This window comes from Gadus macrocephalus, chromosome 4 (genome assembly GCF_031168955.1).
Source record: "Gadus macrocephalus chromosome 4, ASM3116895v1".
Classification (NCBI taxonomy): Eukaryota; Metazoa; Chordata; class Actinopteri; order Gadiformes; family Gadidae; genus Gadus; species Gadus macrocephalus.
This window is the reverse complement of record NC_082385.1, coordinates 18732556-18758034: the sequence shown is the minus strand read 5'-3', so window position 1 is coordinate 18758034 and position 25479 is coordinate 18732556. Positions and strand designations below refer to the sequence as shown.

General features: G+C 44.9%; 2 protein-coding genes and 1 long non-coding RNA gene across 13 annotated transcripts in view; 2 read left to right on the top strand and 1 right to left on the bottom strand.

The window, feature by feature from the left end:
• The window catches only part of LOC132455105 (R3H domain-containing protein 1-like), a 49198-nt gene extending 25367 nt beyond the window's left edge, over positions 1-23831 (bottom strand). For 3 of the 9 annotated variants that reach the window (XM_060048835.1, XM_060048842.1, XM_060048843.1), the window contains exons 1-4: positions 23694-23830; positions 22064-22125; positions 13147-13296; positions 9588-9826 (exon numbers count right to left, since the gene is read on the bottom strand). In XM_060048835.1, coding sequence (XP_059904818.1) covers positions 9588-9776 — 189 coding nt within the window. In that variant the 5' untranslated portion in view covers positions 9777-9826; positions 13147-13296; positions 22064-22125; positions 23694-23830. Of the gene's footprint in view, positions 1-9577; positions 9827-13146; positions 13297-19232; positions 20519-22063; positions 22126-23693 lie in introns of those variants that run through there. The other 6 variants (XM_060048841.1, XM_060048838.1, XM_060048839.1 and 3 more) reach the window with 6 other exon arrangements.
• LOC132455137 (uncharacterized) overlaps positions 1-25479 on the top strand; it is a 278945-nt gene that overhangs the window by 10435 nt on the left and 243031 nt on the right. The gene's annotated exons all lie outside the window — the stretch shown is intronic.
• The window catches only part of zranb3 (zinc finger, RAN-binding domain containing 3), a 106070-nt gene continuing 104303 nt past the window's right edge, over positions 23713-25479 (top strand). The window contains exon 1 of one of the 3 annotated variants that reach the window (XM_060048809.1): positions 23713-23853. The gene's annotated coding sequence lies outside the window, so the exon portion shown is untranslated. Of the gene's footprint in view, positions 24189-25479 lie in introns of all 3 variants that reach the window. The other 2 variants (XM_060048808.1, XM_060048810.1) reach the window with 2 other exon arrangements.

The window sequence follows — 25479 nt, the reverse complement described above, 5'->3', positions numbered from 1 at the left end:
CCCGCTCTGAACGTCAAACATTGCCGGGTATGGCATAACATTGTATGCCATGTATCCGTCTGCAGACGACGCTGGAGGGTACTTTTCCCATCAGCGAATGACGCTAAAGTGCCCTTGCCAACAGTCGGTATACGTTCTCGGAGTGAGACTGTTGTCAATACACACCCTACACACTCAAGAGGAGAAATTACCTCACACATGATAACTTAATGACTTATTTCAAATAACACTGCCTCGTTAAATGTGTCCGAGCACATCTCTCAGAGTGACGTTATAGCCTAGGCCTACTAGCCACCGGACAGTGATAAAAAAAATTAAAAGGAGTCACGTTGAATACAAAAGAAACTTAATTACAAGTCTAAACTGTGGGAAATAGAACGATATGGGGGGCGAGAGCGTGCACTGCGCAGCCCTTCTGAAGTCGTAAAAAATCTCCAGATTGGAATGCATTGGTTTAATATTGAATTAATTAAATATAAAAATATACATTATATAGGCCTATTGTATACATTTTTATCTACAATTATTTAGTTATATTATAAGTAGACATGTAGGCCTAGCTTTTATTAAATTATCTTTATAACAAGATGATGCTAGAGCGTGCACTGCGCAGACGGCCCCCCCTTCTGAAGTCGAAAGAAATCTCCAGATGGAAATGCATTGGTTTAATATTGAATTGAATTAATTTAATATATATATATAAATATATACACATATATACATATAAATATACACATACATATACATACATATATATACACATATGTATATACATATATATACACATATGTATATACATATATATATGTATATATATATACATATATATATATATATACACACGTATATATATATACACACATATATATATACACACGTATATATATATATACACACATACACACACACACACACATATATATATATATACACAATTATTTAGTTAGCCTCTAATATTTAGACCATGTAGCTTTTATTCAATTATCGTTATAACAAGATCTGTAGCCTAATTGACCGTTGAAAATCCACTTTCACCAATGTATGGTTCAGGTATACCAGAAAATATTAAACTATTCATAATATAAAAACGATGTATTTGGTTAAAATTCAGCATCTGCTGGCCCACAACTAGATCGTCTAATTTTCTCGTTACACGCTGTAATTTAATTATATTTAATATATTATTACCATGGAGCCTTTATATTCTTGCCGTTATCATTACATTCTTTTCTCGTTATATCGATGTGAATTCTCAAAAAGGTGGAAAAGAGAGAGAGGGAGCCATAGAGATGGACACTGATGCACTATATAGTCCTCTCCTAAATAATGAATATATATATACTGTATATATATATATATATATATATATATATATATATATATATGTATATTTTGAGAAAGGTTCCAATCCAAAACGCATGGGTTTACATTTCGTTCTGTGTAGCATGGAAAAATCTGAGAAACACTCCCATTCAGAATGCATTGGTTTACATTGTGTTCTGTGGAGCACGGTTATTTTTATTTATTTATTTTCAGTTTTTGAGGAAGTCTGCTTCAAAAATGCAAAAATGTAAATATTGACATATGCTGTATATAACTAGAGGGTGCACTGTACACTCCAAGTAGGTCTATCTGCAGTCGGAGCCACTTGCCAAACACGCCCATTGCTCTGCCAGACACGCCCATTACTTTGCCAAACACGCCCATTGCTCTGCCAGAAACGCCCGTTGCTCTGCCAAACAGGTCAAGTCTATTTTCGGAAATGTAGGGGGATATATGAGTGGGCCCACGTCGAATGGCATGACCCAAGATACGCAAGACGGAGAAAGCGCGCAAATTCAAGAAAAAAATGTTTGACAGTGGAAGGATTTACATGGTTGCTTGGGTTATAGACTTCAAGACCCCCCCCCCCCTCTTTCTCCTTTAAGTTTGGCGCCGAACAACTCGGCCCATACCAAGTGTGACGGGACATTGATGGTCAATGAAATGATTGAATAAATGTTCAACATGCATGCATGTAGCCTACTACTTTGACTTTCTAATGTTCTGGCGAAATTACCCAGTTTAAGTGTAAATATTAAGCATATATAAAGCACATACGTGCCTTTTTTTTCATAAATATCCTTAATACATAAAGCGGTGCAGTAAGAATTAAATGACGTCTTCCATGTAGCTCTAAGCACTGCTTATTAATATTAGACCAAACAAGACTCGTAATGGTAGGTAAAACTATACTTTATTAAAGCATGCAATTGTGTTGTAGAACAAAATAAAAATAAAACGTATGAAGTGCTTGCATGATATTGAAGCCTACAGCGATCATTAGTTAACGTGTGTGGCGGACGGTAGTGTTGGCTCGTTCGTTCGCGAACCGGTTCGAATGACCGAGTCTTTAGGACCAACGAACTGAACCGGTTCGTCTCTCTTGTTCGTTCGGTCGTCTCGTTCACCATTCGATTCACCGGAAACTCGACTGAACGAACGAACGAGTTTCTGGTAGCACTAACTCCACTGAGTCTGACTGACTCGACTGAGAATCGTGCAATGGCGTGCATTCCATGATGCGATTCACCGTTAACGGAAACTAGGCCGAATCGCGAACGACTCCTCCACGTTCAGTCGAGTTTCCGGTGAATCGATTCACCGGAAACTCGACTGAACTGGGAGGAGTCGTTCACGAATCGTATGTTCGTTCAGCCTGGTTTCCGGTAGCGGTAAATCGCATCATGGAATGGACCCCATTGCACGGTTCTCAGCTGAGTCAGTCAGACTCAGTGGAGTTAGTGCTACCGGAAACTCGACTGAACGAACGAACGAACGAACGATTCGCGAATGACTCCTCGTGGCGAACTGAATCACTCGAAATGGGTCACGGAAACGAATCATTGAATCCACCACTAGCGGACAGTACCACCTTGTCATTTGTTTACCCAGGTGCCATAGCAACACCATTGCTACCTTTCATTGGCTGAATCTTTGAGAACGTTGTAGACTGAATCAATATAAGGTTGCGGGGAGACGAAGCTCTGTTCGTTTGTATATTTTATTTACGTGACCATATTTTTGTTTTATGTTAAAAAAAAAAGAATCAAAGAACCAGTTCTCTTGTTTTGGGGAACCAGTTCTTGTTGTTCACCTTCGGGATTCGTTCGTTGTGAACGAATGAGTCGGTTGCGAATCTCGCGAAATTAGGTGAGTCTCTCTCTCTCTCTCTCTCTCTCTCTCTCTACAAGGGCAGAAGGAAATGATGCAAAGCCCATTAGTCAAATCAGGCCTACCGGTACTCTTGATTTGTAAAAGTAAATAAAAAAATCTGGGCCTATTTTTGCTCTAAATGACTGAAGTTATTGGTTGTGATTTAGCTATGTTTATTTTCAGGTACAATTGTTTTAAGAAAAGACTGACCAAAAGTGATGCCATTTAAAATGCATCATGCTCTGAATCATTCACCCTTTCCACACCATTTCCACAATATCAAACAGAACGTTCAGAGTAGCAAACTAGTAAAAGAATTTTTACTAGAACATTATTCTAGATTCAACCTGATCTATAGGCATGGCGCCTAGCAAGGAAAGTCGCATAGCAGCACCAACGTTAACTTGACACTAGTCGTGGCGTTTGGTTGCCTGCCCTATCAAGATTTTTCACATCAGGGAAACCATGAACAGCCCACGTTGGAGATTTGCCATTATTCATTAGCAAACAGGGCCAGCAATATAGTCGATTGCTAGTAATGCTACCAGTAAGCCATGAGTACCTAGCAAACCATGTAGCACCCACAACACTGTTGCCATTACTTTTGGTGATCTCGATTTTGCGAAGTGGTCTACCTTTTTCTTTGGCCGCTAACTTAGCACTGTATCTCAATGAATGGAATGCTTTGTGTAATTAAACATGCACAATGTCCTCTGTTTCCATTGTACACTTTATTCGCAAATGTTAGAATCTCGTTATCCTTCAGATGATTTCACCTGCTTTGCGTCCCTGCGTTCACACCAAAAGATGCAAAAAGTTGCCGCGCAGCAAGATCCCATTCAGAGTGAATGTAGAGACGCGTTGCAGGTTTTCTGCCGGAGCACTTGCTGCCGAGAAAACCGACTGTGAAGAGGGTCGCCGGCCCTCCGCTGCGCGTCGTGGCCGGACAACGCCCCTTAACAGTGGTATAATGAGCACATACCACAGCCTGTCGTGATCTATTGCTTAATTATACAACGGGGGACCTAAATCCAGCGATCTGATTGGTTCCCAACTGTTGTATAATGAGCATATACATAACTGCTATGACGCCCGATCATTTTGTGAAAGTTTGCATATCACTCCGCGCCTGGAAGTAGAAACAGTTACAAAGTAAAACATGTGTTGGATGATGGAGAGGGTGTAAATGTTGTTACTCCGGGAGTGAGCAAGGCGATGGAGAGACTAACGAAAGCTTAGGCACACGGCGAGTGAACTGCTCCATAGGATAAATTGCCGGCGAACCGCTCTATCGGAGCCTTCTCTCGGAGGGACGCTAAAGTGTGTTGCATAGCGACCGTCGATGCATAGCGGCAGCCAGGAGGGACTACTTTTTTGTATTCTTTAACAAAACGGCTACTTTGACTTTCTTTGTTTCTTTTTAAATGTAGTGTGTCTATGACTTTCGTTTCGCCATAACAGTAACTGTTGTATAAAAGCAATAGATCACTTCAGTCAGTGGCATGTGCTCATTATACCACTGTGAAGGGGGTCGCCGGCCCTCCGCTGCGCGTCGGGGCTGGACAACGCCCCTTAACAGTGGTATAATGAGCACATACCACAGCCTGGCGTGATCTATTGCTTAAATATATAACTAGAGGTTTCACTGTACTGTCTGTGCACACTCTCGTCTGAAAAACGCTCCCATTCAAAATGCATTGTTTTACATTTCGTTCTGTGTAGCACGGAAACATCGGAGAAACGCTCCCATTCAGAATGCATTGGTTTACATTTCGTTCTGTGTAGCACGAAAAAAGTCGGACAATCGTGCTCTGGGACACGATTCAATAGATAGACGTTTGTGCGCATGAGCACAAAATCGTGTGATACCAGGTTGGTGCGCTTGTGCGTATGCAATGCATGAATGTGTGTCATCACTTGTGGTAACCAGGAAGTGTTGACATTATTTTTTCACATCTAGTTAATCGAGATAAGATCATAAAACGATTAGGCTTGTACGGTTGGACTCTTTCATATGGCATATAGTTTTTGTAGATATCATGATGTGAAAAAGATTGCTTACTTAGCATTTAGCTTCTACCGGGAGTACAGCAGATATGCAAGAAGCAGCTAGCCTCAAGCCTTATAAATGGGGGTCCCCACACACAAAAGCCTGATTTATAATAATCATATTTCCAATAGATTAATCATTTTAATCGATTGGACATCCGCAACGTCGGAAATGGTTAGCTTTTATGATCGCCCAGCTTGTGGTTATCACAACAGCTGTAATCCGCTCTAGCCGAGATTGGTGCGTGTGACGTGACAGCGCGTGACGACGCATCTCCTCAGCAACAGCCGAGGAGAGCCGCGCAACAGCCAGGCCCAGGCTGTTGTACTTTTTTCTTCTTTAAGGTTGAAATACAGCCACACTACTGAAATGTTTTTTCAACAGGTAGCTCTCATGTGGTAGCTCTTATGCGCATGCGCCTAATTTACACTAACAATTGTTATCACCTGACACGCTGCGCGGATCGGATCATATTTCTTACTCCCCTCCGATATCGGACCAATACCGATGCGGATCCAACCAATGTGGATCCGATCGGGACATCCCTAATGGTCAACTAAGCCGGTAATTGTTGCCGCATGACCAGTCTGTCTTGACGATGACTGTGGGAACAATCAATCAACCGATCAAAAAGGTTTATCTGACAATTGTCAGCTGCTTACTAATGTGTAATATTATTGTTGAGAGTAGTGGAATATGGGAAACATGTCAAATGTATTTCAAATACATGTTTGGATTAATGTTCAGACTACTCATTTACCATATTTATTTTAAAGCACAAACGTTTTAAACCCATTTGGTTCTATTGTTCGGCCTCTGAGGTGAAAGGTGGAATATAAGGTATCCTTTCAACGGTGTTAGACAGAACAACATGAACATATTGGAGGGAAAAAACAAAGTTTCATGGCGGTATTCACAGCATATCACCAAAACCAGTCTACAATTATACCCCCCCCCCACACACATACACACACACACACACCCCCCAGTTGTCTTTTTTAGAGGGGTTTAGGTCGGTTTTTTTAACGGAGGAGTGTCAGCACCTTGGGGGGCAGTCCAATAACAACGACGGGGGAAATATCGGGACGCTTCAATTAAGTGTTCACTCCACAGCCCTCTCTCACCGCCCTCCTACTCCCTCGCCCTCTCCAAGGCTGACATTTTTGAAATTGTAATTTCCTGACATGATTGATGGCTGTAATACGCAGCGCCACGCGCGAGAGTACCGCCGCCGTAAAGGGACCCCGAGGGGGACGGGGGGGGAGGCAGACAAGACCGCCTTCGTGTTGCAGAACTCTTTTGCTAACAAAAGGCAGGGTGGGTGGGGAAATGATATGGCTGCAGTTTGGGCTGCTTTCTGCAGAAAAACTGCAACATTAACGTTGAGTCGCGGCCTAATTTGACACAACAAAAAGCAAGGCATGGTCCTGTTGAAGGGAATGTAACAACATTTATTGTGATATAGCAATCAGACTAATTACTTCACAACTAATTGGACTAATTAGGCATGTCTATCAGCTCGTTAGCTAATAGGTGCCACAAGCTAATTCGCTGAACCAAAGTAAGCATCTTTTATGTATGTTTCTCTCTTTTTGTGTTAGCCTTAATGTTTTCCTGCTACCACTGCCTAAACCGACGACATACAGGCAGGCGTTCCAAACATGCATTGCAATAAAAAAGGCAGAAAAGCTCTCCATATGTTTTCGTTCAGCCTCAAAAGTGCCTGGGCTGGCTACCAGCCGATCAGGGGGAATGGGGAAAATACAATAAAATAAACCCAACCCTCCTCCTTTTACCATGAAAGATGTTGAATTATATATGACTGGTCTACACTCTTCAAACGGGCCTTGGCAGCAGAGTGGGCCGACTGGGTCGGGCAGGTCGGTGTGTTTCTGTACAATACTCCCAACTGGTCCACCACCACCACACATTCCCATTCCTACTAGAAATGCTTTACACTATAGGCTTGTTCCTTATTTCCACGGTAAGGTGAAAGCTCAAAGACCGTAGCGCAGACAGGATGTATTGCATATCAAGCTGTATGGCAAATTTATATTTTGCTAATAATTTGCTTTTCTTATCACCAGGTGAACATATGTCTTTGTTATAGCAGTGGGTCGCGCACACACACGAAGACACACACAGACATGTGTGTGTTTGTGTGTGTGTAACTGAACAGACGGACTCTCAGCTGCAGGTATACGTTGGCGGGGGGGGGGGGGGGGGGGGGGGTTGAGAGGAAGGGAGGCTCTGCCCAAATCTCACTCAATCCATTACTGCTACATGGTGTCACACACACACACACACACACACACACACACACACACACACACACACACACACACACACACACACACACACACACACACACACACACACACACACACACACACACACACACACACACACACACACTTACTGCCCAGGCAAATTTAATTTAGCACTAAAGGAACTGATAGATCCACAGAGGACATATTGACAAACTTATCCGAAAGGGACAGAGAGAGAGAGAATAGATTTGGAGAAAGGGATGGAGGGAAATAAATAAACACAGAAATAGAGAAAGAGATAGAACGATAAATAGAGAGAAAGAGTTGGGGAGACTGAGAGAAGGTTAAGAGAGAGGGCAAGAGAGCGAAATAGACAGAGCAATTGAGGGAGGTAGAAAGACATAGACAGAGAGAGACAGAGACAGAGACAGAGAGAGAGAGAGAGAGAGAGAGAGATTGCGTGCACTGATGGACCGACTAATTGAACAGTGTGCGTGGCGATTGCAGAAAACTAACAATGGAATGAAATGAAAAAAGGGAAAAGAAAGGAGAAGTGAAGAGGAAAAGAGCTGGAGTCAGCAGAAGCTACTGAGGGATTTGGAGAGGGTAGGAGGTGTGTGGGTGTGTGTGTGTGTGTGTTGGTATGTGTGTGTCGGCTCTCTGCTGCAGAGGACAAGTGCCCCAGGCAGATGGCTGCGCCCTCCCCCCCCCTCCCTCAGCCTCACCTCCTCCTTACTGGCTCCTCCACATACTCCCACCCATCCATTTTCCGTCGCTCCCTTTCATTTCCCCTCATCAGTTTTTAACCTCTCTCTCCGTTACTCTCTCTCTCACTCACTCTCACTCTGTCTGTCTCTTATCAAATTCTCTTCAATTCCACATCTCTCTTTTTCGCAGGTCTCTTTCCCTCCTCGTCCTCTTCCCTTCCTCCATCTTCCCTTTCTCCCCAAACTAGTTTCCCCATCTCTCTCTCCGTGTCTCTCCCTCAGTCTTTACCTCCATCCCTGTTTCTCCCTCTCTCCCTCATTATCCACCTCTCTAGCAGTCTTCCCACCCATCTCCCAACCTCTCTCCATTGTCTTTATCATCTCTTTATCCGTCAGCAATCTGTCTCTCTCTCCTCCTCTCCCTGCCTCACTCTCTCCTGCTGTCTATCCGTACCAGAGTGACAGATGCAGGAAGTTGGCAGATCAACCAGGAACAGGGCTCCAGATTCTCACTCTCCCTCCCTCTCCCTTTCTCTCTCGCTCCCCCCCTCGCTCCGTCCGTCCGCCCAGTTTGGCCCGATTCCTATTTATAGGGGCAAGATTTGGAAAAACGATCCCTCTCTCCTTCACCTCCCCCCTTCCACCGATCCTCTGCTCTTCTCTTCGCTGTCGAAGCAGGGCCACTTGGATAACACGAGAGGACGCATCAGTTGGGAATAATGCCATGAAAAACCATCTCCTAATAATATTCACATAGATAAATGTCTGTGAGGTCACGATGTATTGCTAAAAGAGGCAACACGATGGTGATGGAGCCTATGGCCCGCTGATGGAAAACCTTGCATTTGTGGTATGATACATTTTATGAACTGGGTGGCGGTGGCGACTCAGTAGGGATCTTTGGGAACAATTACTCCTCATCACCAACGAGCGCCACTGAGGGAAAAAAATAATACATCTTCGAGACGGCCACTATAATCTTAAAACTTCACTTTGTTCACAGCATGTAACGGTTTAGTCTAGTGAAGACAATCGTTCAATACACTTTGTTTCTTCTTCGTATTATATAGTAAATATTCCTTTGCATTGATTCACTCAACATATTAATTATTAATGAATTCATTATTTCAATTAGGGAGAGGAGCAACAGTTAGCAGTAAGCATGCGTTAGCACATAGCAAAGGTCAAGTCAGCGCTGTGCCCGCTTATGTCATTGTGTCTGTGTCGACTTCATGCTACTCTCTAGGGCATTAAACCAACAAAGAAAATGCAGTTCCCAAGATAACCTCTGCCCCCCCTCCCCTCTCCCCCCGTCAACCCAGACATCGTCCAATCAAGGGACCAATGGGCATCACATGTACTCACCATCTTCATCATCATCATCATCTTTGGGTCCTCCTTGCCTTCGCCGACTTCTTCTATGGCTAAAGACGTCAGAGTTGCTGCCAGGCCCTTGGTCGGCCCGGAGTGGGAAGAGGTAATGTCGCTCCCTACGTCGTCAACGATGCAGGCTTTGGCCGTTGTTTCCATTGTGACCGAGTTGGACATTTTCATGGCACGGTCTTCACCTGGAGTCGCTCGTCAACGGTAAGGTTGCCGAGATTCTGAAAGAATAAAATCATACAAGAATAATTGGACTGGATGGTATTTATTTGTCGCAATTTAACATTTGGAGTGCAATTGTGAGAATAGTAGGTATTTAGTTGTGTTATTCAATCATTAAAGAGATACTTCACCGGTGGGAATATGAAGGTTTTATGAATTAAATAATTCAATGTAAAAAAAAGGCAGAAAGGGTGTTTTCATGGTCTCTCTGGCTCAAAGTAAGAAAACCTCCAACTACCACAGTGCATTGCGCTCGCTGCCCCGCCCACCTGTCGGTCACCCGTACGCGAGCTCCCGCCCCCTCTCATTCCTTATTGGTGGAAAAATTTGCCACCAAAAGTGTGTTGTAGTCCTCGGCCCTTCTAGCGGGACAAGAGGTTTCTCCCGAAATGACGTCAAACGCGTCATTTGACGTCATTTCGGGAGAAAATTAGATGAGAAAAAATGGGCCAAGGGGAGACTGGTTTAGACTGATATTTATTTATATATTTATTTATATTACAATAGCGATTTTATAATGATAGAACGCCGGTTCTAAATGGGTGAAGTATCCCTTTAAGGAAAATGGAAATAAATACGTTACATCATTACAATATTCATGGCACTTGATTATAAAACAGCATTTAGTTATACTATGAAGAAATACTAAAACAAATGTAATAAAAATCTAAGATTCATAGCTTTATTTATGATGTAACAAATTTGGTTGATCATCATTTTTATATTCTCTTGGTGATCCCAGAACATGAGTTTAATTATAAGATAATTAAACTGAGAACCGTCTGATAATGTCTTCAGAGAGATGTGTGAGTATGTATGTGTTGATTTAATTTCAGGGGAGTTATCTGTTCTTTACAACCCTAATGTGCCACAGACAAGGTGCTTGTGGATTAACCCTAATATTCAGAAATTCACACACTTTAAAAAGACATCTGGCCCATGCAAGCTCTGATTTATGAGTTAATTAAAAAAGGATTAATCAGGAACTCCAACAGTGCGAACACACGCACACACACACACACACACACACCCCTCATTGGTCAGCACTTTGCCGCTCTCGTGTGTGTTTGTATGTCAGTCATTCCTCGGCTGATTTGCACGGACAGCAAAAAGAGTCGTTTTCCCGCCCGTTTGATAGCAGCGTAGCGAAACAGTCCGCTTTTATCTACGTCCTAGAAAAGGCTGATGCTGTGATACGACTTATTTCACAAAGGCATACACACACACACACACACACACACACACACACACACACACACACATATATATATACATATACATATTAGTGCCGTCAGTTAAACGCGTTATTGACGGCGTTAACGCAAACTAATTTTAACGGCGTTAATTGTTTTATCGCGCGCTTAACACATTTTTTTTTTAATTTTTTCGGGATTTTACTTTTTTTTTCTTCGCCTCAAAACAAAGAAGCAGTAGCCTGACTGCTATGTTCAAGACAGTATGTTTGCATCTTCATCGTTTAATTGCACTATAGGCTTTTTTTTTTGTATCGTCCTGTTTTGATCAGTATATGCCAATGTTGTTATCAATAAAAAAACATTTGCGAAATGCACTTCTCCATGTTGATAAGAGCATTAAAATGAGAGAAATTAATGGGACAAAGAAATCAAGGGATATTTAGCATAGACATTTTTTTACTCGCGGTTAATCGTGAGTTAACTATGACTTTAATGTGATTAATCGCGATAAAATATTTTAATTGCTTGACACCACTAATATATATATATACACACACACATATACATATACACACATATACATATATCTATACACACATATATATATACATACATATATACACACATATATATCTACACATATATTTGCACATAAATATATATATATATATATATATATATATATATATATACACACACACACACATATATATACACATACATATATACACACATACATATATATATACACATACATATATACACACATACATCTATATACACACACATTTGAATGTGCTAACGGCTAAAGCCCAATGCACAGAGACTGCGGAGATCGGTTAATATATGTAGCGTGGATCGTATTGTTTTCATTTAACCTTCATAAAACCAGGAAGGTACATTGAGATGCAGAATGCCTTCTTTCTGGACATCATGGCAAGGTTTTAACGGAGCAAAGCACATGGAGCATGACCGTAGCAGGGATGCGTTTCTGAGCAGGCTTCGAAGTCTATTTAAAATGGGAATATTGTAAACTCTGTGGAAATTCGCCAAATTTCAAAGCCTTCTCTCTCTCTTTCAATCCACAGTTAATCAACCTGTTCATTAAGACACACCAAAATATTTATTAAAAAATGTGTGTGTGTGTGTGTGTGTGTGTGTGTGTGGGTGTGGGTGTGTGTGTGTGTATTTGTCTATGTGTATTTATCTGTGCGTGTATATTTGTGTGTGTTTATATGTTGATGGGTGTATATGTGTTTATGGGTGTGTGTGTGTGTGTGTGTGTGTGTGTGTGTGTGTGTGTGTGTGTGTGTGTGTGTGTGTGTGTGTGTGTGCATATACGTGTGGGTCCGCCCATCGAACACAGGGGAGTTCAACTGCTGAATTTCAACAAACTGTCAAGACTCGAGACATGAAGAGAGACGCCGGCTGGCATTTTATATAACTTTCAAGAAATAAAAGGACTTGGGAGGTTTACTACTCCCAGGTCCTGTATATTTACCATCTGCTGCGGACGCCTTCCATGCGAGAGCGACATTCCCCTGAGAGTGTCGATATGTTTTAAAGATTCAAAGATACATCGGCCACATATTATTCCACTTCCTTCTCGCTCCTTCTCTCTCCCTCCCTTTGCACTCCGTGATGGATATCTGCCTCATCCCCAAACAAATCAGTCCGCCTTTTCTCCCTTAAACACACAAACACGCACATGCACACACACGCCGGGGGAGTCCAGGCAGCCGGCTGTCAGGAGGAGTTTGGCCTTTGAATATGAATCCTGGTGTCTGGCCGCTCTCCGGCAGTGATAGTAATAGGTCTGTGAGCTGCTCTAAAAGAGGGGGGAAGGCGGCCGTGTTGTGCGGCTTCCACATGCATGAGTAAAACACCCCAAAATTGTAATTGTGAGGTTGGAAATTATAGTATTTTTTTACCTGTCCCAGCCCTTGGCCGGCAGCAGTCTTTAAGGCTTTCATTGGTCGTTATGCAGCCTGTACGTGATTATAAATAATGAGCATGGCTCTGTGCCCCGGGAGAGAGGTTATTATCGCCCGGCGCAAAGTTGAGCAAGACATGAGCTAGACGCACACTTCTTCTCTCTCTCTAAAACAAACACACACACACACCTGAAGGCGATCTACTGGTGCAGTCTGCTGTGGGCGTTGAAGTGGGATGTGGCGGGCGGTCTGGCCCATGTCCCGCTCAGACGCTACACAACACGGGTGGCAGCAAGGCCACCGGCGCAACGCTTTGACGTGCTCATGGTCCACGCCAACCTGGGCAGGGGAGGGGGAGAGGTCAGAGGTTAAGAGGTCGTTAGGGGCATTGGAAGAATGCGTGTGTTGGGGAAGGGTTTCAAAACATGGAACAGTTGTCACCGAAAGCGTTGGGCGAGTCTTGCCCAACAGTGTGCATTGGCCTTAAGACAAGTGTCTCTAAGTGTGTGTGTGCACACACATACACAAGTTGAACGAATTAGGATTATGTGTGCTAAGAGCATTACCACAAGGGTGTGTGTGTGCGTGCGTGCATGCGTGTGCATAAGAAGCTGAGTGTGTCTGGGTTGTCAAAGTGCGCGTGTTGTCTGTAAAATTTGGTGAGAGGGTGCAACTGTGTACCCACGTTCTGCGAGAGTTGGCTTGCGTGTGTGTGCGTGCTTGCATATTTTGGGCTGATGTGTGCCTATGTGCCATAAATAATGGATGAGTGGGAGCGAGGAGGAGGGGGAGGAAAAGAGCGAGTGGAGTGCAGGGGGTGAACGACACAGCTGCCATCCTTGTAAAAAAAAGAAAGATAATTATATTTAAAGTAAAGTCAGGAACCAACGACAGGTTAGGAATTCGCCAGAGCAGCAACGCAAAGAGACAGCGAGTCCCTCCATCACATAGCCCTCCCTCTACTGGGTGTCTTACGATGTGTGTCTCTCTCACACACACACACACACACACACACACACACACGCTATGGTGATGGATATGGTTCGGGTGGTGACGTTGAGAGATTTTTATTGACCCGCAGCATAGCCGTGTCTCACCAGGTTTCAGTGCTCAGATCGACGAACTGAGTTGCCGAGCTGTTTTCTTTTGTTGCTTAAACATCAGTTGCATCTGCGAACTTGGTTCATGTCTGGTTTGGTCCTTTAACATCCCCAGCCTTGTCCATTGGATAGGCTTAACCACTCCTCTTACTTATTGTATGTTGTACGTCCTGGCACTCAATGTTCGCACTTATTGAATGTCGTTCATAGTTATTGTACTTATTTGTGTAGCATCCTATCCTAGCTAGCTCTGTTGTATACAGGGAATGGGTTAAGATAGTGATTGTTAATGCTATGCAATTGGTCCTGTGAACATTCTTACTGTACCGACAGCGATATATGGTACCTGCCTCCATCCCACCTCGCTGCGAGTTATCTCAGGAAAAGGTCAAGAACAAAAATGGCCACCCAACCTGAAACCCAGCCTCCTGGACTGCCTCCCGTCCCCTAAACCTGAACCACACCTCATTATGACAAACCCCTTATTAGAAGCCCCACCAGTTTCACTAACCCCACCTCCTTTGCAGGAACTTTTTACCATAAACCCCGCCTCCGAGGCCAGGCCTCTTGCCTCTGCATTACAAACCCCTTCCCCTAAAACAACGCACCCACAACCAAAGCCCCGCCTTTTTTCTTTAGCCCCACCCCATTCTCATAAATCTCACCCCAAGAGGTACAAGACACACCCCAGTCTAGTTTTTGCCCACCTCCTCGTCCAAGGTGTCAACCCTATTGACATAAGCCACGTCCCAGTCTTGTTTGCCTCACCTCCTTGTCTTCATTCTCCCCCTCAGGGTCATAGGTCATGCCACAGTCTTGGTAGCCCCTCCTCCCTTCCACCACTCGATGCAAGGGCTGTGACATCACCACTATCTCTCCAACATGCGGTTGGAGAGATATTTTTCAATACTAAAATTGACATTTTGGAAAAGTCATCAATCATTCTTGCCGAATACCATGCTCCACATCTTTCTGAGGGTTTCCTTAACACAAAGTAAGATGCCCGCACTGGTCAGCCTGGGTCTGAACCGGCCGTTAATACATCCACACGGTTAGACCTGCTGTGGAACAATAGGAAATTGTGGAACGGAAATGTAAAATCTGTCTTCATCAGCTGCGCATCCTAGTCAGTGATTGGACAGCTTATACAACACCATTCTTTTTTTCACGGAACTATCGGATACATTCTACGTATTAAATGAACAAACCAGGACGCACATCCTCACATCAAGGTCAAACAGAAGCCCTTTGTTGGCCCGTCCGATTGGTCGATATCTACCACTCATCAAATAACGTTTCTTTCAAGATTAATGACGAGCGGCCTTTCAAAAGAAAGGAAGCGCTCCTTATGGAGCCAAGCCATAGGCCGTCAACCGGTGAGTCGCTGTGTCTCAGCCAATCAGACACACACAGTCGTCACAGCAGGTCAAAAAGACACGGGTGAAACTCAATCTTCTCTAACGCACGTGTGCGCGTGCGTGTGCGTGTGTGTGCCAGCAGGTATAATGCCGCCATGGCAACAGAGCCAGGGGGGAGAGGAGGAGGGTGGAGACAACGGGGGAGCATATGCTTATCCGATGGCATTTGGGCGTGGCTGCTTCCCAACACGCAGTGCCCGAATCACCCCCCACCCGGACCTACCTCCATGCCGCAATCTGCTCACTGTTCACCTACATGCATTATTTAGTACTTAATTAGCAGTCGCTATTTTCCTAAACGACTGGTGAATACATATACATGTCATCGGGGCGCGAGCAGGGTCTTGCTTATCCGCCAGACGTTTAACTTTTGTGCACGGAAACTCCTCACTACGGACGTTGTGGGAATCAAATCCAGTATCTTTCGGCCGAGAGCGGCACAAGCTCAACACTATACTGTGCCATCCGCCCCCCCCCCCCCTCAGAAAACACACCTCAGTTCCAGCCTTGCAGAGCGATGTCAGGCAATGCCTCACAATAATAAGTAGAACAATTATGGGATATGAGCGGCAGGGTTTGAATTTTTGGACATAGCCTGGTTTGTCTATGAGAAGAACATAACAGTTCAGTAAGCCGTCTGTGCGGCTTTAGTTCAAGTCACAGCAGACGTTTCTCTGATCTTATGAGAGCAGAGCTAATTCTGGCTGAGTGAAGCCAACTCGCGTGCTGGACCTTGCTGCCATAGAGGGACTGGTCGTACCATGGTTCAAATGCTAGGCTGCAGCGTGTGGAGTTTATAACACACACATTTGTGTGTGTGTTTTAAACCACACACAAAAATGCACACACACACACATATTTGAACCGTTGCACAACACGTTACACACATAGCAACAAATTTCTCATGCATAAAACAACAAGCTCTCCCACACAAGCAAACAACCCATCTCTTCACACACACAACACAATATACACGGCGTAGATTTACATCCATAAAGGTACACTCATGAGATCTATTTCCCGCTACTGATGCTATGTGTGTGCGCGCGCGTGCGTGCGTGCAATATCCCGGGCTGATCTGTACGACGCGGCACAATATATTTTTTTTATCTGCAACCCTGCAGCTTTTGAGCGGTTCCTAACCACCACAACGAGTACGACCGTTACAGTCAGACATCTCAGACATCTGTCAAGCCCATTCCGACATGCCCGGACTGCTCGCCCCCCTGCTAACACTCTACACCTTTAACGGCATTTCGCCTGAAGCACGACAACTGCTAGCAAACAAAAATGTAACCGCCAGCAAATAAAACGGCGTTGATCGCATGTCAGGCTGTGATGCCGCCGATATTTCCTCGCCAAGTCCCTGCTGGGATAAACCACTCTGCGATATGTGGTGAACAGAATCAAAGCCCTATTAATGACCTGTACAACGTTGGTGAAGTACCACAGGGCAGTACTACTATGCTTATATCATTATTGTTGAATGCACTTATCGTAAGTCGCTTTGGAAGACAGCGTCAGCTAAATAAATATAATGTTCTTGAATGTAATCTTAAGTCTCTCTAACCTTGACGGCCAACCCATGAGACGAGGGGTTTTCACCGTTAGTTTCAAATGAACTAAGTATTTTTTACATGTCCCCACCCCCTGCAATCCTTAAAAAGTACCGCTAAGGGAACACACGACTAAATTTGAGGAACAGCGCCTTAGACCATCAACCACACAGATGCTAATGAATAACTTACCCTGGTCACTCTTCCAACTGACTTCCCCAACGTTTCCCATGTGGAAGAAACCAAAAAGACGAAGAAAAACATTTGAAAAAAAAAATCACACTTTTGGTCAAGGCAATTAACAGACAGACTGCTTCGAAAGCCTGCGGCGATCTCAAGGGTGTCTGGGCTATTAAACGGCACGATATAGGCAAGACCAGGAACCGTGGCGAGTAAAAAAACCTAACCCTGTGAGTGGCTTTCAAATAAAACAGCTAATTTGAGCTGCTATACACACTGGCGGTAAGCTCTCCCGGTAATGGAATTGATTTTGTCTGCCATATTTCAACTAATCCTCCCCATATCCAGTCCCTATCTGGGCGACTAATTGCCAATCATTGGCACCGACCGAGATAAAGAGAAGGAGGGAGAGAGCGGGAGAGCGAGAGAATGTTGAACAACACAAACTTGACATGGACAGCAACCCCTTGTCCTCCGTATCACAGAGACACCAGTGAGTGGATGTGTGCAATTGAAAACCAACCACATGATATTGAATAAAAGCATGACTTGTGGGGTCTACAATCTCCTCTCTGAGTGGAGTGGTTAGCACCGGCCACAGGCTCGCGTGGGGAAGAGCTAACTGGCGCTACAGAGCAGTGGGGGGCCACTCGCAGCGTGATAAATTAAATCCACCGCGCAGCGCGGGATAATCTGTTACCTGTCTCTCCGCCGCAGCTACCGGGGAATAGCCATCCCAAGGTAATTATTGGAGAACGTCCGCTTACACAAACACAGAGCCCATCCGGAACCACAGGCAGGTGCTCACACCCACTCACACTGAAATCCTTTACCTCAAATAGAGCAGCAGGACAGTCGAGTGGGTCTGGGTGTTCTCACTTCCCAGCCCAAAAGGTTGCGGGTTTGAAGCCTGATGGCCGCACCCTTGAGCGAGATGCCTGACCTACCAACCTGCTCATCACTGACTTACATCTGTATTCACTGTCAGAACCTTAAAAAAAGAGTAAATAGTAAATAATGGAAAATTACTTTTGAGACAATCAAGTGTCGTGTAAAGAATATTTACAAGACAAAAGAAAAATCTTGCTGAAAAGTGTGGTTGAGGAGCTTGGCTGGACAACAATGGAGAAGAGCCAGAGTGGGGCAGAGTGAGAGAAAGAGACGCAGAATGAGGCAGAGAGAGAGAGAATGTGGTAGAGAGAGTGAGACAGAGAGCGCGAGCGAGAGTGAGAGAGAAAGGCAGAGAGAGCAGCTGATTGAGAGAGTAAAAGAGACATAAGAAGAGAGAAAGAAAGAGAGGCACAGAGAGATAAAGAGAAAAGGAGGACAGACGAGGTGAAGCCTCTTAATGGCTTATGCCATTTAAGTTAAGTCGCCCTAGTAATAGAAAGTGGAGATCGGGCTGTTAACGAGCACCAGTTAACGAGCTATTCACCCAATCGGAAAGAGGTCTAGACTCGTGTGAGTAGTAGAACACACACACACACACACACACACACACACACACACACACACACACACACACACACACACACACACACACACACACACACACACACACACACACACACACACACACACACACACACACACACACACACACGGTGGATGAAGAGCTAACCATGATTAACTGTGATGAGGGAATGAGATGTCGGATGGTCGAAGCCAAGATCAACGGCAATTGACAAGAACAAAAAAAGAGCGGCCATCTGTGAGGCCAGATCGCTCGACGCTTACGCCGCGCACTGTCCAACTGAAGTGGAGCGCAGAAAATAACAGAAAAGTCTGGAGAACAAACACATCGCACCTAGCAGACGTCTCGGTAACTATTTAACGACATAAATACGGCAGAAAAACTAGAGGCACAACGACGTCCGATAGAAAAAATACTTCAAAGAAAGACAAAGGAACACGTATCGAGGTAAATGATGCGTTACCAAGCTTCACTAACTATAAACCAGAGTTTAAAAATTAAGGTGGACCAAATGATAAAACATACCACCAGGCGAGGTGTGCCCTACCTGTAGCACCCTACCTGCCGGGCCACTACCTCCTCCATCATCCACAGCCTGGGCTAGTGTCCATTGTAGCCCCGAAGGTGGCGTGCGTCTCCTCCTCCTCCTAAGGCAGGAGCAGCCACCCGCGCACTGGTGCTCCGAGTGCTCCTCCGAGTGCTCCTCCAAGTGAGTGTGAGAGGGAAAACCGCAAGCGGGAAGACAGACTATGTGTGGAGAGGGGAGGGGGAGAGGGGAGGGGCGAGTGACAGCTAGCGGGAGAGAGAGCGAGAGAGAGCGAGAGACTGTGCAAACGCAAGTCTACCTTTGCCGCGGCCAGTGCGCGGGTAAAGTGAGCAAGTTAGCCCTGGAAACAGCGACATATCAGCGGCCTGCTGGCGGTGTGATGTCAGCGCTGAAGGCAGCCACTCACGGGGCTGCACCAGACTCATGGGGGGTGAGGGGCTTGCAGAGTCTCACTCCCCCCCACTCACCCAGCTAAGTCGTCAAGCACTCCCCTCGATGTGTGTGTGTGTGTGTGCACGTGCGGAGGGGGGTCAGCTAGGGACATGGAACAGAGCGAGGAAAATGTCTGTCTCTTCTGTCCAATAAAATCTTAGGAAGAGGAGGTGAAGAGAGAGAGAGTGAGAGGGTACAGGAGGAGGTGAGAAAAGGAGAGATGGAAAAAAACGGTACAAATCAGGAGAGGAAATGGAGAGAGGGAAAGACAAGACAGGGGAGTAATAGAAAATAATAGGAGCTAGAGGAGAGGAGGAGAGAAGAAAGGAAGAGGAGAGGATAAATGAAAAAGAATAGGAGAAGACAAATGAGAAAGGAGAGAGGAGGGAAGGTAGGGAGAGGAGAGAGAGGAGAGGAGAAGAGAAGAAGAGAAACGAAAGACGAAATGAGAAAAGGAGAGGTGAGAGGAAATGAGAAAAGGAGAGGAGAGGAGAAAGGAGATGAGAGCCCAGGAGAAGACGAGAGAGAGGAATAGAGAGAAGAGGAGGGGTTAGGAGAGCAAAAAATGGAGAGTAGAGGAGGAGAGGGACACGCTGCGATTAAGAAATCAAATGACGGAAGACGGCGGAGACGGGGGTGGGTCAGCTGTAAAGGTACACAGCGACCAGGTGGATTGTCGGTGGGGGCAGGGAAGAGGAGGCTGGAAGCTGCGGAGGCAAGCTGTTCTTTTGGGCCAGCCAGACATTACAGTTGGCGCACACACACACACACACACACACACACACACACACACACACACACACACACACACACACACACACACACACACACACACACACACACACACACACACACACACACACACACACACACACACACACACACACACACGGAAAATAGTATACGACCAATCCTTGCAGTTTCTAAGAGGTGCGTTCACACCAAAAGCTAAGCAAATATTGTACCCTCGTTACTCGGGCGAGGCTGCGCAAGTGATTCAGCATCAAACAAAATTCACGGGACAGCCAACATTTGCGAGAGGAGAATCACGTGAATCTCAAGTGAACAAGGTCGTTGGCGCTGCGCCATTCAAACCATCCGTGCCGCTGGCAGGAATTTTGCATCTATTCACGTCTTTGCATTGACTATTATTATTTGCGCCTTCGCTGAAGATCTAACTTCCACAAATGTATGTATGGGGAGGCATAAACTGGTTGCCATATAGGTCATCATTCATAGTATATGAACAAATAAATAATGGCAAAGCTCATCTGCCATGTGTTTAAGTTAAGTCAGGCAAGTTGGAGGAACCAGCAAGAGATTGTACGATTTTTTAGGTATCCAACAGAAATAATCCCACCCCTCCCTCTAAAGCCACTGCCCGAAAAAACATGTCTAGCTCGCTAGCTTTAGCAGTAGCCCAGGTCGCTGGGCATCTAGGTAGACTGACAGGTAAGACATCCAATAATTTCATTAGGCCCAAAATAACTGATTCAACAGGTTTATTACAGCCCAGAGTAACCCACAGATACTTGATTTCTCTTGTTTCGTCAAAGCATTCGATTTAATGATTTCAGTCAGGATTTAAAGACGATTTTAACAAATATGACAAAAAAATGCTTTCAAAGTAAATTGCCTACCCTAACTTTAAGTGGTTAATGGACTGTATGTATGTTGCGCTTTTCTAACCAGTGGCCACTCAAACTGCTTTACAATATTGCCTCACATTCACCCATTCATGCACACAATCACACACCGACGGCGGAGTCAACCATGCAGGGCAACAGCAAGGTCGTCAGGAGCAGTTAGATACCTTGCTCATGGACACCTCGACACTCTAGCTTGGAGGAGCAGGGGATCAAACCAGCAGCCTTCCGGTTATCAGCCAGGTCGCTCTACCTCCTGAGCCACACGTCCGCCCCATTTAACTTATCAACAGCTTCATACGACATTTGACATTTTGGATTACTTAGCATGGAGACACATTCACTCTACTTTGGGTAAATAAAATAGACAAAAAATAATTTAACGCTAATGCAGCCAGCGCGTACATGGAAAAGACAAGCCATCTATTGAGGACCATATTATAATGCCACTAGAGCCCAGAAACAATATCTAGTCTTTGATCACAACGCTACAATCGATACGGAGGGCCAACAGCCCCAGAGCCAGCCAGATGTCAGACGTGGTAATGAGTTTTTTGGCAAAGAAAGAAAACAAGAAAAAGACGAGAACAGAGAAAGAAGCAAATAAATGAAAATGAACAATATAATTACAAGCACAAAACCACTTTCAAGTGGAAACCTCTTATCGCCAAATGATTGGCGGAGCTTGCAGACTGGGAGATAAACAGAGTGACCCTGACTGTCATAATGTTGAGTTTCTCTGCCTGATTGTACCTCCGTTCCTTTCGTCTTCTTTCTTTCTCCTTTTCACTCCACAGACGGTGAGCTGCAGACAACTGTGGGTGGGAAAAAAAACGTTCCTCTCATTATGTAGGCCCTCTGAAAATTGTAGCGTTGTGTTTTCATAATCCGATGCTGAGAAATGGTCAAGCCACTCAACAAACAATCTATGGATGGACAGTTGAATTATTTAATGGTCCACACCAAATATTATGGGAAGGATAATTTCCCTCCAGGGCGAGAGAGAGGCAAAGACAGAAAGAGATTAATTATTTAGTAATCAGGAGATATATATTTGTAGAAGGCTATTACACAGCGATGTTAACTTTAATATTTGATAATGGCTTCAGTTCCAAATAAGACCTAACCTGTGTTTTGAGAGTTGGACATCCTGAAGGATTCAAGCCTTAGTTTTCGGGCGGCCCTACTGTAAACACATACTGGCTGAGATGGTGTTTGGGTACGGTTAATAATGTTTGTTTTTCACTACATGGTGTGTTTGTGGGAGGGTTTGACTACATAGAAGACTGAAAAAAAAAGTTGAGAAGCACACACACACACACACACACACACACACCAGTGCTAACTCCCATGACCCCCATATACAGAACCCTTAATAATGCAGAGGTTTTGTGCAGTGTATCAATCAAAGAAAGGCCATCTAAATTATGGGACTTTAGGAAGAAGTGAATGGAAGTTGAGCGACAGACAGATTACGGATTATTGTCCATGATATATTGTGAAATAGCCCTACCACTGCCAGACATTGACACAACAAAACTCAATGTGTATAATATCCAGATGTAGACTACATTCACGCTTTCAGGGCACCACCTCAGGTAAATTGTTGTTTGTGTGTCTATATTTCGTATTAACAAATTTCTCCTAGGGGGGATTAATAAAGTTATATCTTATCTTATCTTATCTTATTTGTTTGTTCTGTGGACACACAGCATATTTTGACTGCAGGACGTTAATAAAGAGAAGGTCACTGAACCTAAACATCTGGAAATATACGTGGTAGTGTGGTAACTGGCGAAAATGAGCCCCAACTTTACGCACAGCTAACTACAGACACCGGGGGTCTGACCAACTGAAGTGCAGGACTCAGCGACTGTGTGTGTGTGTGTGTGTGTGTGTGTGTGTGTGTGTGTGTGTGTGTGTGTGTGTGTGTGTGTGTGTGTGTGTGTGTGTGTGTGTGTGTGTGTGTGTGTGTGTGGGTGGGTGGGTGGGTGGGTGGGGTAGCAATAGCCCTAGATAATACCAAATTCACGCCTGGTCACGTATCAACCACAAAAAATGTGGTTGGCCCACACACCTGAACCCCAACATAAACCACCAGCCCACACACCTGAACCCCAACCCACCTGAACCCCAACATAAACCACCAGCAAACACACCTGAACCCCAACTTAAACAACCAGCCAACACACCTGAACCCCAACATAAACCACCTTCCAACGCATAGCGGATCATTCACATGAACTGACCATGTTGTCGGACTCTCGCGATAGTCACTTGTGGGTTAACTTGCCACGAACCACAGAAACCAGCGTTAAAGTGTCTCTTCCAACACGGAACATCGTCAGAGATCAACGCAGCATACGATCACGTTGCGTCTTACCTTCTTTCGATCACGACCCTGAGAAGCGCAGGAGCAGTAATCGTTTTCGGCGGGTCCCCAGTCGGCAGAGGAAGGCGAATCAAGGTGCGCATGCGCGCAATGGGGACGGGGCCGGGTAGCCACGCATCCTCAACGCGCATGCTTTACCCGACGCGGACAGGTACTGCTCCTTCGCGTGCTCTGCGCTGTTTACGTACGATGCCGTTCGGACGTTTATAACGAAAACGACCAAACGAACAACAGTGTCGTTGTCGTATCGCCTTTGGCCGTCGCGGTGGTTGCGTTGATAAGTTACGAGGCTGTTTGCTCCGTGAACAGCACCAGCTACACAGTGGTCTGTCTGCGTGGGGACGGGTTTGATGGTAACGGGACGTTTCACACACACCAGGGTGACCTACGGCGTGTAAAGGTGTTTCTGTTCACGCTGCTCTCGTTGAAACTATCCTGGTAGGAAACCACAACAACAACAACAACCATACGAGAGCCAGCCTCACGGTGTGTACACGTTTAGCCTAGCATCGGATCTAGCCCACCCTGCTGTGTGCACTGCACACATCAAACAGCCTTGTTATTAGGAGTGTAGTGCTGCAGGGAGCACAGCACACACCTGATGGGTCCAATCCCAATGTCCGGACTCACGGACTTTATTGCGCGTTCTCGCGAAATTATTAAGGCTTTAGGGCTGTCCCAATGTCGAATTCCAAAGGGCGTGAGGGTTTGAGTCCACACTTATCGAGCCCTTTCCGTGAGTCCGCATCAGTGCAGACTTCGCCTAAATGAATTGCCCACAGTTCAAAGCGTTGTGATGTTTACCGCGTAGACCATAGGGAAATCCGGACATTAGGAAGGTAAACAACAAGACGACGCTACTGTCAATGCGCGATCAGATGGGAATTACGGCCTTATTTTGGTGAGCCGGGATCATTTGGATCAGCTCACCAACAAGAGCCGCCTGCTTTGCTCCCAAACGGCTATTCATATTACTACTTATAGCTTTTATAATTCAGCCAAATGTAGCCCGTTCTTATAATTACCTAAATGATTCAATAAATCCTTTATACTGAAGTATTCAAAAGTAAGAATTATATTTTTTGACATCAATAACTTGCTGTAGCCGATTGTTTTGATTGCATTTACAAAATAATGGCATGTGTCAGCAACATCTTTGTCATTCAACGTTGTCAAGGTAACATGTGCTCAGGTGAAGTGCTGTCCCAATCCCATATATACCTATCTGAGGCCATGTGGCCTCACACACTCGCTCACTTAGCACCTGCGATCAATTATGTCTGTGAGTCCTTATTCCTCAGGGCTCACTTTGGGATTGGGCCATGGAGAGCACCAACTCTGGTGTTGGCATCTTAAAGCTGGCCTGTTCACTCTCCTCCGTAACCTACTAGTGAACATCAGTCTGTGGTGTGGGCATCTTAAAGCTGGCCTGGTTCACTCTCCTTCGTGATCCACTAGTGTACACCAGTATGTGGTGTGGGCGTCTTAAAGCTGGTTAACTCCTTCGTGATCCACTAGTGAACATCATTCTGCGGTGTGGGCGTCTTAAAGCTGGTACACTCTCCTTCGTCACCCACTAGTGTACATCAGTATGCGGTGTGGACGTCTTAAAGCTGGTTCACTCTCCTTCGTGATCCACTAGTGTACATCAGTATGTAGTGTGGGCATTTTAAAGCTGGTTCACTCTCCTTCGTGACCCACTAGTGTACATCATTTGTAGGACAGTGCTGTCCATCTAGATCAACATTACAAACACAGTAATTGCATCTGACAGTTT